We start from the raw sequence: 17,832 nt of genomic DNA, 5'->3' as shown, positions 1-17,832 counted from the left end.
CGCCGTGACGTCACCGTCCTACTACCAATGGGGACCCGGTGCTCCCGAGGCCCCACCCCGGTCCGTCTCTGACAGCCAATCAGCGCGGCCGTCGCGTGGCGCGTCACGGCGCGCAGCGAGGGGGCTGCCCCCCCAGCTATTCCCGGATGGCACCGCCTCCCGCCGCAGGGCGTCTCTAGGCAGAGGCGGTGCAGGGGGCCGGGGGGGGAGGGCGGCTGCCGGGAACAGCCGTGCGGGAAACCCAGCTGAGTTCCGGGCAGCGCCGTGACGTCACGCGGTCGCCGCCGCCGCAGCCTCTTAAAGGGGCCGCGCCGCCCCGGGCGGGCCCGTGCGCCGCCCTGGGAGCAGCGCCCCCGCGTGGGGAAAGGGGGATTGGCCCCGTGGGGCTAACGGGGATGGATCTGGATCCCTGTGGGGCTGTGGGGATTGATCCCATAGGACTGTGGAGATCAGCCCCTAGGGCTGTGGGGATCAGTGCCTCTGGGGCTGTGGCGATCATCCCTGTGGGGCTGTGGAGATCGATCCCCTTGAAGCTCTGGGGATGGATCCCCGTGGGGCTCTGAGTGTCAGCCCCATGCAGGGCTGTGGGGATCAGTCCCTGTGTGGCAGCCCCTCCCCAGCGCCCGGTGCCATGGACAGGCTGCACACTGGTAGTTTACAAAAGAGACTTTATTGCTGCACGGCTGCCTGGGCACAGCCAGGGACAGGTGAGGAACGTCCGGGCTTCTGCCACCCGGGCCCTGCTGTCCTGGCCCCGCTGCTCAGAGAAAACCCGCATGAAAACTGCCTGTGGGCCCGCAGACTCCATGAGAGCAGGTGACCTGCGGGCTGGGGCCCACACTGGGCTGGAAACCACCAGCAGCCAAGAGCCGGTGCCCAGTGCCTCCCCACACCGGGAGCCTCGGGGCCACCGGTGTCTCAGGGCTGCCTGCAGCCGGCACACGGAACCGACCGGTCACACCTTCTGTGGGGAGGGGAGCTGTGGCAGGACCCTGAGGCCAGGACAGCACTGGACAATTTAAAGGCAAATAATTCTTAAAGGAAAAGCAAGTTTATATATTGGGCTATGTGAACAGCAGCAGCCTTGTGCCGGGGGAGCAGGATGGGGAATGCGGGGATGTGTCTTGCAGCGGGGGCTGAGTATGTAAAGCCAAGTGGGGCTGAGCCAGGCAGAGCCCCTCAGCCCCCAAGCCACTGTGTGCTGCCTTTGTGCTGCCTCACTCAGGGCATGGAGTGAAGCCGCAGAAAGCAGGACACAGGGAGGAAAGCACAGGACATGGGCATGGGTATGAGCCTGAGCTGTGCCAGGACCCCTGCAGAAAGCAGACCCCCAGAAGTGCTCAAGGTCCGGTGCTGGACAGGTGTCAAGGCCTCTTTCTGATGGTCTAGAGTCTCACATGGCAGCAGTGCATCCCATATCCCTCTGGAAACAAGTCCCTAGCCATGGTGGCTGCTCCAGCATCACTGCCTGGGTGTCCCTCTCTCCCAGGGCAGCAAGTGTGGACCTCACTGCCTGCTGCCACCACTTCTTTGGGTGTGGAGGGATCCAGCACCCCATCTCCATGCTGCTCCCTGCCCCTGGGACTCACCATGGACCCTGGATCTCTGGCTGCCAGATCTGTGACCCCAGCAGGAAGCCTGCAGCTTGCGCTGTTCCTGCTATGGCCCTGGGGCACAGCGGGGAGGAGCAGTGGGCCCCAGCTGTGTGACACCCTGCAGGAACCCATGGCAGGCCCAGCTGCAGGGTGGCTTCGAGCAAAGGTCACCCAGTCCTTGGGAGGGCAGAGAGGAGCAGCCCCACCTGCCCCACGCCAGCTCAGCTTTGCCATGCGCTGCCCATCAACAGGACTTGCTCAGCTCTTCCCTCCCGTGCACCGGCTGCATCCCAGTTCCTCTGGTCCCCTGAAGGAGCAGCCGGTTTGGGTGCTGGGAGTCTTCCTGCCTGCGGGGTGGCTGTGCAGCCTGGCACAGGGGGCCGGGTGGTGTGGGCTACTGGGCTACTTGCAGGAAGCTTTCTTGACACCAGGTTTTTCTTATGGAGGACTCTTGAATTTTCAGCTCTACAGCCATCGTCTTGGGATCAGCACTCTCCAGCTGGGTCAGGGCCCTGTCACTCAAAGCCCATCTTCAGGTGTGGGGCAAGAAGGCTGCAGCAGGAATGGTCTCCGAGGGTGATTTAGTAGTGTAAGAAAAACAGTTCCGTGTTCCTAATGTTTATGTGCTAAAACTAAAATATAAAATACACCTTGTACAAGCAGGCAGGGGATCGGCATCGGCTCTGCAGGGTAAGAAGGATGCATTGTGTACACTTCCCTGGGGCTCCAGGGCAGGGAGAGCTCGAAATGTGAGTGATAATGTGTTCAGCTGTCATCCACAACTCTTGTGCTCTGCAGCCTGCCCTACTCGCTGTCACTCTTGTCCACCAGTACCGCGTCAGTCTCCTCCGTGATCTCCAGCAGTGTGTGCATGTCGGGGCTCTCTCCACGCATCAGATCTGAATTTTCTCCTTCCTCTCCGCCAACCTCCACCAGCTCTGTGGCTTTCACCTCCACCTCACCCTCTCTTATTTTCTTGACATGGAAAGTGAAGGGTGGCACTTTGTAGACGGCTGTCTTGGACCTGGCATAGATGGTGTGGTCAGGGGTGAAAGACTTCCTCAGTTTGTCCCGAGAGCTCTTCATCTTCTCTCTCCTTTCATTAGTCACAATTTTAGTGCCCAGTTTGTTCATCCTCTTCTCCAGGTTGTGGCGGGTCTTCTCCAAGTTATGGCGGGTCTTCTCCAGGTTTTCCTTGGTCTTTAGCTTAGTCTTTTCCATCTTCTCCTTTGAGAATGCCTTCTTAAAGTCATCCACCCTTTTCATGCCACTCCTTTTGATGCGTTCTGCTCGTGACTCTTCGATAATCTCCTCAATCTCCACCTCCTCATCTGAGGAGAGCTGGATGTGGTCCTCCTCCGCATGGTCCTCACCCACAGGGACCTCCTCACCTTCGCCTTCCTTCTCAAGCTTTTCACCTTCCTTTAGGGACTTGCTGATGCTCAGTTTAGATGGGAGCTTCACTTCATCCTGCAAGACACAGAGCGGAGCCAGTGAGACACACAGACACTGGCAACCCTGGAGCCAGCCCGTCCTCCCTCCCACGGTGCCACAGAGACATCGGCCTCCACCCAGCTAAACACACCCAGGTACCTCAGGCCTGGGCACATCCTCCCTTACTGCAGCTGATAAGTTATTGTGAAGAGGATCTTCTTAGAAATCTCCTGTACCAGGACTCAGGCACCAGCTCTGCTCACCCTAGGCTGGCTCCAAACTCATCTGTGACACCAGAAGTATGGGAAAGGCAGCGCAGCACTCGAACTGGAGCCTTTTCCCTTCTTTCTCTGCCTGTGTCACAGTCTTGTGCCCTCCAGTTTCATCTTTATTCCAGGACCTGGCCATCATAGCCCCTCACTCCTGGCTGCAGGACAGTGGTCTCTTCAGGTCTCCAGCCTGGCCAGGTCCAGCTGAACCCCACAGGGCTGCAGAGGCATGGCCAGAGCTGAGAGTCTCGCCACAGCACTAGTGTGCACATGCTGTTCTGGCTGCCCCCCAGGCTACACTCAGACTTTCCCAAGGCCTCAGGATCCAAATGTGGGGCTGGGACATCTCTTGGGATGCAGCAGGCTGCTCTGTTTTTCCTACTTCTTCACTGGGAAAGAAATTAAAGAATTTGCCCGAGTCCATATCTGGAGATGTTGGAGACAGTGGTCTCAACTCACACAGCCTGGTCTGCAAGGATACACAGCTCTGCTTGGGACAGGGCTGGATTCATTCAGCTTCTCCATGAGCCTGAGCCAGCCAAGTTTCTGATCCCAGTGGCAGAGGACAAGCATGCGCCTGGGAGAGGGGGACAGGTCTGGAGCAGGATTGGTTTTCATCTGAGCAGCACATAACATGCGTCCCTGCTGCAGTGATTCACCTCTCTGTTCCCAGGACAGGCTGGAAATAGCCCATCACTGTACAGAGCGTCACAGCTGCAGGGCTGCAGCTCACGCTTGGAAATTTATTGCCCAAGCAGTTTTAATCTACAGAGCCGGGTGGGAGAGGTGGGAGCTGCCAGGACCAGTGCTGTCGGAAATCCAGCAGCAGCCAAAGGGCAATGTGTGAAACAGGCACACAGCATGCGGAGCTGCTGGGCTAGGGTTTGGAGAAGAGCCGAGCAGCAGGACAGCCAGGTGCCATTCTGAGCCCTGGGGCAGGCAGCAGCAGAACGGAGCAAGGATGAGATTCCAGTCCTACACTGGCAGGAACCAGACCCAGGGAAATCAAGGGGCAGTCCCTGGTGTACCCCAAGTGCTTGAAGTGCACGGCAAATCCTGGAACACGGGCAGTGATTTGCCTGCCCCCGGCTTGGGGAGGTGCCCTGGGACCCAGAAAGGTGACTTTGCTGTGGCACCTCCTATGCTCTGTGTGTCACAGCAGCTGCCACTGCTCCACTGAAGCTGTGCACGAACGAGCTGCACAGGTGCCAAGAGCCAGGACACCAGGGATGGTCATTCCATCAGGCATGAGGAGGGGCGTTCCTGGCGCTGCCATGGGACAGAACATCCCGCTCCCTGCTCAGCGCCGGAAGGGACGGCGTGTGTGCACACCCTCACCCTGAGCTATGACCCCGTGCACGCCACTGCCCTGGCGGACCGAGGTCACTGCCTCTGTGGCTCTGGCCTGAGCTCCTGAACAGAGGCAGGAGTTGCCCTCCCTGCAGACATGGGTGCTGTCCCCAGCCCCGTCTTCCTTTGCACCCCAGGAGAAGTGACACAACTCATCGAATACGTGACTCCAGCACAGCTTCACCTGGGTGAAATCCAGATCCTCTCAGCTGCTTTCTCATTTTTTCCCAAGCATAGGTACTGTTCATTGGGCCAGCTGAAGCTCTGGAAGCACAAGGGCATCTGGAGAAACCTTTGTGAGCAGTGAAAGGCATGGAGCGCTGGGCTCAGTGAGGATGGCATGGGCTGCAGTGTCTGTGGTGAAAACACAGAGCCTGCTGGAGTAGAGCTTTCATTCTGGGCTTCCTTCAGAGCAGAGAACTGTGCTGGGTGAAGCTCTTCACCCTCCAGATCACATGTCAGGTCTCATATACTTTGTGGAGATTAAGGTGAAGTGGCCAGCATGTGTTTTCTTCATTTGATGAGCCACTTCAGCAGAAAACAATACACATGTTCTCCAGAGGGCCAGGTCAGCCCAGGGCAAACCCACATCATGGGGAAGGCAGGGATCCTGTTCTCCACAACAACACCTGCCAGAGCAATCCCAGAAACTTCCAGGGACCCTGCCCAGCCAGCAGAACATCAGGAACTCCAGCCACTTCCTTCCCTCTGAGGCAACACAATGAGCCAGAACAAAGGCATCCCCTTCTTGCTTGGCACGGCTATCCCTGGAAATGGGCCATATCCTGCAAACCCTGATCCTATCAGCCCCTTGTGAGCTCCAGAATATGTGTTTGCAGAAAGAAACACCACCTCAATAACTCCACGTCTGTCACATAAATAACAACCTTTCCTCGTGCTACACCAGTATATCCAGCTCCTGACTGAATTTTCTGATGTGATGAGCTGCGCCAGCAATGCTCCCATCCAGCCTCTGCAGTATCCTGCAGCTCTTCCCTCACAGCCATGGCCAGCAGCGGCTTTGGATACATGGGACAGTGGGAGCAACCCTTCTTGGGGTGCCTAATCCTGCGCTGCACCTGGAGAGCAGCAGCTGCCCAGCTCTGCGATCCCACGGGCTGCATTCAGGCACTTCTGCCACTTCTGCCGGCCCCGCTCCATCCCCACAGCCCAACCCCAGCCCCACAGCGCTCACGGCTCTGCTCTTGCCTCTGTTGGGAGGCACCTCATGGATCAGACCCAGAGGCACAGAGGGAGCACAGCCCTTCCCATACTGAGGATCCCATCCTCCCTCCTTGGGACTGTTTCCAAGAGCTTTTCTCCAGCTGTGTTTGGGAAACCCTTCATGTCCTGCTCCCGGCCTCTCTCTCTCTCTCCTAGGCATGGTATAATTCCTGCATTTCCCACCCACAGCTCACCTCTTCCTCACTGATTGCTGATCTGACCAGTAGATAACCAGCTGGGGGACCACTGGAGGATTTTCAGCATTGTGCTAAGGGACAGTCCCCAGAGTCCAAGCTCACCTGCATTCAGGGAGCATTCCTGTGGGTTCAGGCACAGCACAGCTGGTGGGAGAACATCCACAGCTCTGACACATCTTTATGGGGATGAGCACATTCTGCTGAGCATCCCTTGCATGTATCTCCCCACTGCACCCAGGCACTCCCCAAAAGCCACGCAGAGTCTCCTCCTCCCTGCCTGGGAGGTTTCTCCAGTGGGGAAGGGGAAGGAGAACTGCCTGGTGTGAGCAGGACATGCCTGCAGACACAGGCGTGGAGGATAATGGGACGTGACTGGAACAATCAAGAGCCATCCCAGGCCCACGGGTGGCTGCTGCACAAATCCCTGCTCCAAGCAAAGCACTATGCTCTTTGCACTTCATTTCACTCATGACTCATCTAGTTGAGCCACATTTTTAACACCAGGCATTCTATTTTTACTTGGAAAACACTGATCCTTAAGTGGGCGAGTCCAAAATCCTGGGTCTTGGCATCCCTGCTTGTTGGGGTGCTCAAAACCTGGCTCCCAATCAGCAGAGGCAAACCAGTTCTGTCCTCTCTGCTTGGATCCAACTGGCACAAGGACAGCAGGGAAACAACATATTTCAGAAGATTTTGGTACCAGCAGCAGCAAACTCTGGCCCTACTCTGTGTACAGTGCAGAGCAGCAGGACAGGGACAGGGAGCATGTGTCATCCCTGCAGCACAGACCTCCCGGGAGCTGTGCTTTGGGAAGCTCCCTGGCACTGGGCCGGTCCATCTGTGGACTTTGTGGGCACCCAGAGGGGCCCCAGTGCCCACAGCCAGCCCCAAAGGCAGCTGGCTGCCAGCTGCCCTGTGTCCTCCTACTTCAAACAATTCCGAGCTGTTGGATCCGCAGCAGTCTCTCCCCAGCTCCCCTGAGTGGGCTTTTATCTGACATTGTTTTCGAGTTCCCTGGCAGTGAGTCACCCGCAGCCCACGGCCATGGACACCCGCCTGGTTGCTACAACACACGTAAACACTTCCCCTGGCGTATAAAAGGCCAAGGAGACTCAGAGCTGAGCTGCATTCCCAGTCAGTGTGTAAGGAACAGAGTCCCAGCACTCCCAGCCACTCCAGTCTTCAGTTGGAAGGTTTAATGGAAGGTTCTCACATGCACATGCAAATCACATCTGCAATTCATTTCACTCCATTATTTTTACACAACTGCAACAGCACAAACAGTGAGTTTGGTTGACATTTGCAGCCATAACGTGCAGAAAATTACCAGCTCACTTTCCCGAGCTCCACTGTGACCAAACTGGGCTGATCCCAATGCCGAGTGAGCTGGAGCCTGTAGCCTCTCCTGCAGCCCAGCCCTCCCTCTGCCCACCCCGGGCAGCACAGCCTGGCCCTGGCCTCGGGGAGGCCGGGGGAGGATTAGAAGGAGCTTGGGCAGCAAAGCCCTCCAGGTCAGGTCAAACTGTGCCAGAGAACAAGTTCTGCTCTCCCGTTGCCATGATAACTGCTCTGTTCTGCCAGGCCTCAGAGGACACTGTTTTGTGCTGACCTTCCCGCAGTGTCATGGGAAGGAGGATTCAGCTATTCCTGAGTAACAGCAGCATGCCTGAGAAGCACCCTGAGCCTAGCAGGGCTCAGGAGTGTCCTGATACCCTGCACAGAGGGGGCTTTGCTCTCCTCTCCAGTGCCTTGGTGGAAGAGATCTTTTCTGTGGACACTGAAATTGCTAGATTTTTTTTTTTTCTAGGTCACAGAAAAAAGGGCTTTTTTTACATCTGACACTCTCCTTGAAAAGGAGAAGTTTTCCCTGGCAGCTTTGCCCAGAGACCACAATTCCTGGACTTGGTTCACCCTCACCTGGCTCTAGGAATAGTCCTGTCCACCCAGGTGGCCATTGCCACTGGACAGTGCTGCACACGCTGCTGGGTGACCCCCAAAGGGCAGCTGGAGCTTGGGGTGTTTTGTCCAGTAGCTGCACAATGACAGGAAGGCAATAGGCCACTGTGGCCTCTGTGGCCCAAATGTTCTATGAACAGCAGTTAGAGTCACCAGACCAGTGTGTGCAGGGCTTGACTCCAAGCAAGCAGCACCAGGGGCTGTGGCCAGACAGAAATGAGAGATGCTGCAGGGGCTGCCCGAGGCATTGGAAGTTTCTGTCACAGCTTGTGCTCTCTGCCTGTTTTACCTGTTTAAAACAACGACTTCAAACCATTTCACAATCACAAACTAACGCTCACAAGAAGCCTGAGGAGATGGGTATTCCAGGGCTGTGTTTCAGAGGGAGAAATGGCAGCTCAAAGAACAGGTGGGATTTGCCCAGTCACAGCAGACGCCAGCAGAGCCAACTGCCCCTGGCCACTTGCCCTTCATGCAAGCCACACAGCAACTCCTCCCTCCCAGATCGCCAGAGGGAAAATCCCAGCTCCTCACACCCCCGCTCATGCAGCAAGCACATTAGTCAGCAGCAGGATCAGCCTTGCAGGTCTGAGAGCCTGAGGCAGCCCCAAGCAGGCGAGAAGCAAAGGCTCGGAATCAGCAGCTCCCAGAGCTTCGGAAGAGGTTCCGAGTGATCTTCGGGGGGTGCCGCTGACGAGGCCCTAAACTGCTGCCTCCTCGTGTGTCTTCTGCTGCCCTGGGCCTGTCTCCACGGGCTGGGCTCAGAGGGCAGTCCCTGGCGAAGACTCAAGGCACACGCGCGGCATCTTCTCGGGCTAAGATGAGGAAAACTGCGTTTCAATGGCCGGGGAATGGAAGCACAATGGAAACACTTACCTGTTCCTGCCGGGAATCTGATTAAGAACACGCCAACAGTGATCCGGGTTAGCATGAGAACAGGCAGAGAGAAAAGGCACAGGGTATGTTTTAGTAAAGGGAGAAGTCAGGAAGCAGAATTTGACAGAAGAGAGAGTGACCAAAGATCTGTGAGATGGAAAAGTGTCTGTGTCTGATTCAGAAGGTCCCAGGAGGCACAGGATTCCTTCTGTGGGTTCAGGCACGTTCCCACTGACACTGCCACAGGGCCAGACTCTGCTCACAGTCACAGGGATTCAGTGTCACCTGTTGGGGACATGCCTCCCTTTGCTGAGGTGTAGCTGAACTCAGAGTTTGCTTGTAAGTGTAGGATCATGAAAAAAGGCTGGTGATTTTAAACCCCTGTGTTTATTGATTCACATGCAGAGGCCGCAGAGATTGAAACAGGCGGGTGCAACTCCAGAACTCTTTCAGCTGGTTTTCTCAGATCTCTGCACCCAGTGACACAGCAAAGTCAGGCATGGCCTTGACCCTGGGTTCCAAGGGCTGGACAAAGCTTGTCTTCAATAGTGCCAAGAGGTTCATGAAAAGAGAAGCCTCAAGCCTTAGGAACGTGACTTTTGAGTCCTGCAGTAAGAAGTCACCAAGGAATACTGCTGAAATAAAAAGATCTAAAATATGAGGGGAGAAAGCAAATCAGGTTGGGATTAGGTGAATGTTAGGGGGATAAATAGTTCATTCTCCAATAGTATCTCCCTGACGAGCAGAGTCCTCCCAGCCTCTGTAATTCTGGGTGTTGTGCAATCTGCCTGGCACTCCTTTCTATCAGGCACATCCAGTTACCCTGTGTCCTGGACGCTGTGTCTGAAAAGCTGGATCTGCTTCATGAGCTGTGAGAAACAGCAGCCTGGTACGGGCACCAGAGCTGGTGCAAAGGAAGGGAGGGAGGGTGGGGAGAGGAGGAGGCTGTGCTTGGCAAAATGCTTTTGCCTTTAGTGAGTCAGAAGACAGGCAGGGCTGTAGGAAACAGAGAAGTAAATAGATTGAGAGTGAAAAGGAGCTTTCCCCCCGCCCCTGACAGCATCAAAAGTTTTGATGCCATGATCAGTCTGTTTGTACCATTGGCTTTGCTCTCAGATCTACTCCTCCCGGATAAATCTGTCTGAGCTGATAGATGACTCTGGAGCTGCTCCTGAACAGCAAAGCAGCAAAGATAGGGTTTGTATTACAGATGCTTTGCAGACGCTGACATTTGCATCCTCACATAAAGCTGGAGACTAAACATCCTGAGATTTTTTATTCTAAATATTTGATTTTCCTTTAATGATACTGCACATTTTGTTTCTGTGCTTTGTCTATCTCACAGCTGAACAGTGGACCCACAATTCTTTGGGTACCCTGTAAGTTACAGGAGATCTTGCAGAATCAAGAGGACAATCCCAAATGGGATAAGAGAGGGCTAAGCCTGTTGCTGAATAGTTTATGAGTCATTGCTGTTCCTTCTGGGTAGTGCACATGAGAGGCCTGAGGGAGGAATATGTGATCAGGAGGGATTTTACCTTGGGTTTATTTTCATGAGCCACTACTCATCCAATCTAACCCTATCCCAATGACTGGGCAGCCTCTGGCCCTTTGCTCTGAGACAATTTCTGGCTGCACAGCTCAGTCTGGAACTATAACAGTGAAAGGATTTTAGCAAAGCAAACAGTTCTGGCACCAACTGCTTATAAATAATAGCTGAGCAATTAAATATTAATGCAGTTGATACTAGACTGCAACAGAGAAATCCATGCTCCAGAGTTGTAGACTGGTAATCTGCACTAAAAAAAAAATCCTAAGAGTCAGAGCTATTAACATCCTAACTTTTTTTTAAGGCTCAGTCTCCTCTAAATTATTACCTTGAGACTCTTATAATTCCATAATATGCAGCGAATATGAAGATTTTTGTGCATCGGGATATTCATGTGGTCCCCCTGCAGTGGAGGCAGCACAGACAGGAGCTGCTTTGGACTGGATTTGCAGTGAAAATGAAACCTGCTTTTTTATTTTAAAGTATTATCAGAAAATAAATACTGTGGCTGCTGCAATGCAAATCCCTGCTGTGACCCACCGGGAAGAGGGATGGATGTTCCAGCACACAGAGCTCTCAGCCATGTGGAGCCAGCTGTTCTTGCAGGAAAAGCACCCCGTGGGTATCTGGTGCCCGTGCCTATCCCAGTGCTGTCACCCAAATTGCTTTGGAAATTCTTATTTACTTTTTAATGCTGGTAGCTGGGCAAGCTCCACTGAACTGCAGGCATGTCACCCACCCAGGCTGTCCCTCAGGCCTGCGGATCTTGCTGGCTCTTGTCAATGCTCCACTGCCATTAAACTCATCATGAATGAGTTTCTGAATGATTAATTTGAAACAAAACCATAGCTCAGGGCAGCTGCCACTCTGTTTGTGCAGTGGAGAAAGGCTGTAGCCCAGGGGCAGTGGGTTTGTATGCCCTGGGGTCCCTGCCCTGTGCTTCTCCTCAGCCCTCTGAGCTCATATACTTTTCCACACTCTCTTCTGAGGAGTACAGACCCAAAACCGAGGCAGTTCAGGTCTGGCCTCTGAATCTGTCCCATTAATGTGTGGGTTTGAAATCTACCCCTCCCTCTCTTGATGTACAGTCTCGCTGCTCCCGTCCGTATAAGGCCCACGCGAACACAAAGCCAGGCTGGGCTATTTATATTTCCTTGCCCAGCCCTACCCACCCAACACTGCATGGCTGGGATCCAGGTCCCACCCTGCTCTCCCAACAGCACAGCCCTTTCCCCAGAAACTCACATCTCACACAGCTCAGAGCAGCCACCAAAGCCCCCTGAAGAGCAGATGAGCCCCATGGGAGCCTTTGAACAGGACAGCATGGAGAGCACACAATCACTCCCCTTGGACAAAGGCTGCTCTTCCCAACAAAAACACTGCACATCCTCAGCCAGAGCTGCCAGAGCTCGGCACCCACACGAGCCTCAAAATAAAGGACCGGCACGCTTTAGAAATTCAATACTCCGTGTGCGTGCCGAGTGCTGCAAGGGTTTGTCTGGTTGTAGCAAAATCAGCCTTTGGCATTTGCAGGAATAAGTTTAATTGTCAAAAACCACTTGGAGGAAAATGCCAAGCTTACATAAACTGCCACGTGCCAATCTCCAGCTGAACACGGCACAAAGTGTGGTTTCAGAGCAGAAGCTGCTTGCACAGGACATCCATTATTTAACCATGAACTGCAGTAACCAGCCCCCGGTTCAGGATCCTAAAACCAGGAGATTTGGGATGAAGTCACTTTAGTTTGTTTTTATTAGCAACCACTCTCACGGAATTTTTTGGTGTCCTGATTTCTCTGAAAGACAGGAGCCCGGGACAGAGGCACAAAGGAAGCACTGAGTTCTGTTCCCAGGGGCTGCTGAGCAGTGCAGGCACTCACATCAGACTTTTTAGGAAGGTAAGTTTTGCACTGAACATCTGCGTACACACACTGGCCTGTCAAAGCTCTCACCTCTGCTTTGGCTCAGCAAGTTTTCAAAAGAGAAAGATGGGGCAATTTGGAGGGATAGAGTTATTTTTGAGTTTTATTCTAAAGAATTGATCTAATTTCCTACATTAGGTCTATACAAAAACTCTTAACTTGGAGAAATCAGACCAGCTCCTGGCAAAATCAGGCTCGGAGAGGGTAAACAAGTGAGAAAACGAAAGCATGGACAGAACTGAGAGTGATGCCTGTAAATGTTCTGCTCAATACCTCCACTCAGCCACGACGTGGGAGTGATATCCAGCCCTGCACTTTCTCTTGCGAATTTTGAAACTAACCCAGCAGATGTGCTCAGGATCATGCCACAGGTCAGGCTTTCCCGGGCAAAAATTTGCTTTTCATCTCCTCCTAATCAACACCAAGCAAAACACAATTCTCACAGGCAGTCTGACTTCCCTCCAAGGTGCAAAAGGTTTTATTTGCAGTCCTGAAATAATCCCTCCACAATGCCTGAAGCCTCAGGACTCAATGCTGAGAGAATAATCAAACATCAAGAACTAGCAGAGAGCTCATTTATCTTTACCTCCCTTATTTCTTCTAACTGAAGAACTGCAATATTGAACCCTACAGAGCATGACTTGCTCTGCTCAGATCTCTCACCCGAAAACAGCCACTGCTGGGATTATGGAATTTTTTATGTCTCTTAGGATGAGTTTATCTCTTGTTCACCAAAAGAAAAGACTAATAAATCTTTGAACTTTTTGCCACAGCAACTGAAAACACACAGGAGTCACCCCCAGCTTGGGAAAGTAGCTTTCCCTGAGTCAGAGAGGAGCGATAATGTGCTCAGCATCGCAGAATTAATTACCAGTAACGAACCCAACAGACACTTTGGTGGGGGGGGGGTCAGAGAAGTGAAACACTGAATTAGATGAGAGTTATTTCGTAAATATTTGGTTTTAAGTATAGACACTGTTAGGAAAGCACAGTGAATTCCTCAGTTAACCCCAGGGTGGACCCCAGTGCTGGATGCTTTCCCGTTGAGGCTGGGGCTGCTCTGGCTCCCACGGAAGTGCCAGCCTGCCCATGAAGGCACAAATGTCTCCATTTCACATGCTGCAAACCTGGGGAATTCCTTACCTGTGCTCTGTGACATTCAAATCACACTAAATTCCATGCTGGGAAATTATCCCAAATCCCAAATAATTTCTTCCCCTAACACCTCCATGATTCCTCAAGTCCCTGGCACAGCCCCTGGCCAAACAACTCTCTCTGTCCTCACCACAGCAGCAAGGGCAGGCCCCAAAGCCTTTGGAAGCAGGATTGCTTTTTCGTATTCAAAAAGAAACTCTGCTCAATATCAATACGCCACAGCAAACCAAGACAAACTGCTCGTGAAACACTAACCTGCAGATGTTTGGGATGCTTCCCAAGGACCTTGAACCTTGCCAACTTCCTACCTATTTCCGTAACCGACATGGAATGTTATGTTTAAACAATTCCCTTCACTCCCTTCATATTGCAGTGGTTGTTGCTTCTATTTTATTTTTCCGTGGATAGATTGATACAAAGAGCTTGTAATAAATCCATACACATATATGTGGCTATAACTGGTTGTTTGGTTTCCTGTATGATCTGAACAGGCTCAAGTATTTCAGCCTTTCAGCAGTGATAAAACAACAAATGCTCAAGCTCTGAACCAGGGAGTCCCACAGGCCCTGTACGTGTCTGACCCAAGCCTGTCATGAGCCACTCGCCCTCGAACCTCACAGTAAGGACCATCCTCCCTTTTATTCTGCTTTTCTTCTCTCTCTTCCCATGATCAGCACTCGAAGCTTCTCCATTTGTTCCTAGCGCTGGCTATTATTAACCCAGAGGCTTTCAACTGTAGCATTAACTGTTTCACTCACTTTTCTCCCGTGGCCCAATAGAAGAGTTTGCTCTGATGGGGAAAACTAACTCCAGGCAGGAAACCTGACAGAATCATGTTCCTCTCTCCCTCCTTGTTTAATGTTAAGTGAAAACTCCAACACTTAGTGCAGGGGGTGAACATCAAATAAACCAAAGCTGTTATTGAGACCAAACAACAAGGAGGTTCAAGGCTTGCAGGATGCAGAAGAAAGAAGATGGGAATTGTACAGGCTCTCAGCAAAGGCTGCCCCGAGTACTGCCAAGCTCAGGGGGCTGGGCTGGATTTTCTCTGACAGCTCTATCTGCCCTGGCTGGACAGATTAACCCTGAGGCTGGGGTTACTATCACTTGTTACCAGATGCATGTCACAAATCTGAAATATTATCAGTCTCCACGTAGCCATACACATGGTGTCTCTTGGTAGAAGAGACGTTGGCAGACGGATTTACAACACCCCCTTCCAGATCCCAGAGCACTATTGCTCCTTGTTGAGATAAGCAGTAAAATCGAGTCATTTTGATACTTCTGGCCCACTGCAGTGAGTTCTTAGGGGCTCGTTCTCTATCTGCATTAAAATTCCTGTTAAATGGGACAACTCTGTCAAACTTTGTCCTAGGACACACAGAAAATGTTAAACCACAAACGAGAGTGACGGGGGACCCGCCTCAGTTTGGACTGCCAGGCAATCTGGGGAGTTTGGGACAGGGCTGGGCCGAACATGCAGCGTGACAGGACCCTCAGCAAAGAAAACACCCACCAGCAGGATGTAAGGACACAGTGAAACAGTTCCTTACCTGATAGATCATGACTTTGAAGTTCCTGCGTTTCAGGAGCTCCGCTTCGTTGGCCTCCAGCTTCTTGATCTGCCCGGCTTGCTTCTCCAGGTTCTGCCGCACCGTTTTCACATTGACGCTCACCTTGCGCACCTTCTCCAGCATTTTGTTGACAGTGTTGCTGGTGGTGGTGTGTGCCTTGGTCAGCTTGGTCAGCTCTCCCTGGATGCTGGTCACTGCGCTATCCATCTCTTGCTGTCTCTCCTCCAGCTGTGTTTGGGTCAGCTGGATCTGATCCACCGCCCCGATGATCTTGTCCAGAAGGGTCAGCACCATCACGCCGTTGATCTGGTCTGGTTTGATGGGCTCTTCGGGCGCCTGCTCCTCCGAGGTCTCAGAAACAGTGGGTGGCTCGATGATTTGCAAGGTGGTGTCCTCCATGGTCGCTGGGGAGTCCTGGCTCACGGAGCCCGGGGAAGCTGTCACTGCAGGGAGAGAGCAGGGAAAACTGAGCCCGAGCCTCAGCTAAACTCCGCACTGGGAGACACGCCAGGAATGGGGAGCGCAGTGAGTGAGTGTCTGTGCTGAAATTCAAATGGCACAGCTCCGCACAGCCGTCCAGTGGAACTGCCCTGCAAAATTTTCCAGGCTTGCAGGTCATTGGCTGACTCCACCTCAGCTATAGAAAAGGAGCCGCTGCCAAATGCCTGCTGACCCACCCTTTTGAAATGATTAAAATAGTTGGAGGGGAGACGATGGCTCTGCATGCAAACACTAGCACAGCTCAGCCAGGAATGCAAAGCCCTGGAACTACAGCCTCCCCTTCTGTACCCTCAGTCTAAAGGCATTGAAGTAACAGGAGGAAAAAACAAAACCCTTTAGTAAACGGCTCGGGAAGCTGCTGGGAAGAGAGTGGGAAGCAGGCAGCCCCATCTGGGCACAGCTGTGTGCACTGAAGGCTGGTTTAAACAACTGCACGTGCTGAAGTTCAGCTGGAAGTTCAGACCTTTTGCCAGTACTTAGGTTTGGGGTTTTTGTCCAGGACTGTGAGAGTCTGATTTTCAGTATCTTAAAGAAATGCTACAATTTGAATTCAGTAGTAACCGCTTGAAAACGTCTGTATCTTAGGAATGCCCCCTCCCATGTCAGTGAATGTACAAGAGGCACACACAGAACATGCAGGGTGCAACAAACACATCTCCACACAGATTTAACACACAGAAGGATAATTCACTCCTGAAGTGAGGCAGCTAGGAACTCCCCCTAAAGGAGCTCTCCCAGCTCCACAGTCCTTGAGCCCTCTACAGATCCAGTCACCAGACTTTAAATGTGGGACACACTGCAGCGTACACTGCTTGTAAACAGCCCAAATTCAGTGGGTTATTGTGGATTTAGTGGTAAAACCCCTAAATTATTCCAAACAGGGAGACACGTGGAAGGCGCCACCAGAGACTTTGCAACACCCCAGCTGGAACATGCCAGGAATGTGGAGAAGGAAAATTCAGATCTTGGGAGTGACCCTAGGACAGGCCTCGGCCAGACCCTTCACTATTTCGGGGCTTGGCTCAGCCAGAGGGAACCAAGTGCCCATGGACAGAGCTGCCACTTGGGAAGGCTGTGGGCACATCGGGAATGTGGCAGCTTCCCTCATTCTATACCTTTGACAGCAGTTATTCATCCTCAGCACCTCCTTCCTCCCTGCCAGGCCAAGTCTGCTCTCGGCCTTTGCCACTGGCTGGCAAATACCAGCGAGAGCCCTGGGCTCCCCCCAGCTCAGCTGCCTCAGGGCAGACTGAGCCATCCCAGCTACAAACTGGGCATCCCACAGATGCAGAGGGACATTGTTCATTCACAATGCTCACAGCAGTCAGCACTTTCCCTGCCATGTCCCTGCCCCGTGACTGCTCACTGTCCCCACTGACCTGGTGGCTCTGTCACACAGTGAAAACAGGCTGCTTTCTGTACACTGTTCTCTCCTGGAGGGACCTTTTTCCAGAGCATTTATTTCCATTGTTTACTGCAGCTGAGAGTTCCATGAAAATACCTGTAGGCAGCCAGCCCAAGGCCCCACAGCTGTTTGTCCCTGGGGTCACCTGCTCCAGGGTGGGCTCCTACAGATAAATGTGTAGGGATTCAGGTACAGGACAGGACACACATGGAGCAGAGCTCCTTGAACTTCTCTTCAGAAATTCTGAATTTCTGAATTCAGCCTTTAAAGTGTTATGTGGAGATTCATTCGGGTCACAATACAAATTCCACTGAAGTAATTAATTAATTAATTGAGCATTTTATCAAAGCGTGAAGCTTTCGGAGGTCAGTTGTGTAGCAAAGCTGATATTTAAAGTCTTCGACATCCATTCCGTGTGCGACTCCAATGCATCTCTGTGCCTTTGGATGTCCATTTGGGAACAACAACAACAACAAGAAATCTGCCTGGGTAGGTCAGTCTGGATAGAACCAGTTGAACCAACAGTACAGGGATGTACATCTGTTCCTGGGGCTCATTGAGATAAGGTGCCCCACTTGGTGCCTCTGTGCCCACACCAATTGCCCTGGAATGCCAGGAGTCGTTTTGTGTGTTTGGATTAACTTCAGTTAAGCCCCTTTTCTGCTGCGGATGGAATTTACAGCCTCCCCTCTGGAGCCTCAGTCTGGAGTCGATCTGTTCCAGTGGGAACGAGGGCGGGATCTGGGGCTGCTCCTGGCTCACATTGTGCCTTGGATATCTCTGCTCCGGGCCGCACACGGGCCCACACCCGCGGCCTCACCGAGAC

General features: G+C 52.7%; 1 protein-coding gene across 1 annotated transcript; it reads right to left on the bottom strand.

Moving 5' to 3' along the window:
- Positions 1–651: 651 nt before the first annotated feature.
- CAVIN1 (caveolae associated protein 1) lies at positions 652–15,701 on the bottom strand. The gene is made up of 2 exons (XM_066204956.1): positions 15,080–15,701; positions 652–3,065 (listed from the first exon to the last, which is right to left on the bottom strand). Exons 1-2 carry the CDS (start codon positions 15,497–15,499, stop codon positions 2,400–2,402), a joined length of 1,086 nt encoding a protein of 361 aa, XP_066061053.1. The 5' UTR covers positions 15,500–15,701; the 3' UTR covers positions 652–2,399.
- Between the last annotated feature and the right edge of the window lie 2,131 nt (positions 15,702–17,832).

This window comes from Chamaea fasciata, unplaced genomic scaffold (genome assembly GCF_029207755.1).
Source record: "Chamaea fasciata isolate MVZ Bird 193981 ecotype frontalis unplaced genomic scaffold, bChaFas1.0.hap1 SCAF_27, whole genome shotgun sequence".
NCBI classification, from domain to species: domain Eukaryota; kingdom Metazoa; phylum Chordata; class Aves; order Passeriformes; family Sylviidae; genus Chamaea; species Chamaea fasciata.
The sequence above is the reverse complement of the archived record's forward strand: the minus strand, read 5'-3'. Positions and strand labels throughout refer to the sequence as shown.

Bases quoted from the DNA above. Each gene is read 5' to 3' on its own strand.
- CAVIN1 (XM_066204956.1), bottom strand. From the start codon at position 15,499: ATGGAGGACACCACCTTGCAAATCATCGAGCCACCCACTGTTTCTGAG. The intron at 3,066-15,079 runs GTAAGGAACTGT...TGTGTCTTGCAG, and splicing joins TCAAAGTCATGATCTATCAG to GATGAAGTGAAGCTCCCATC.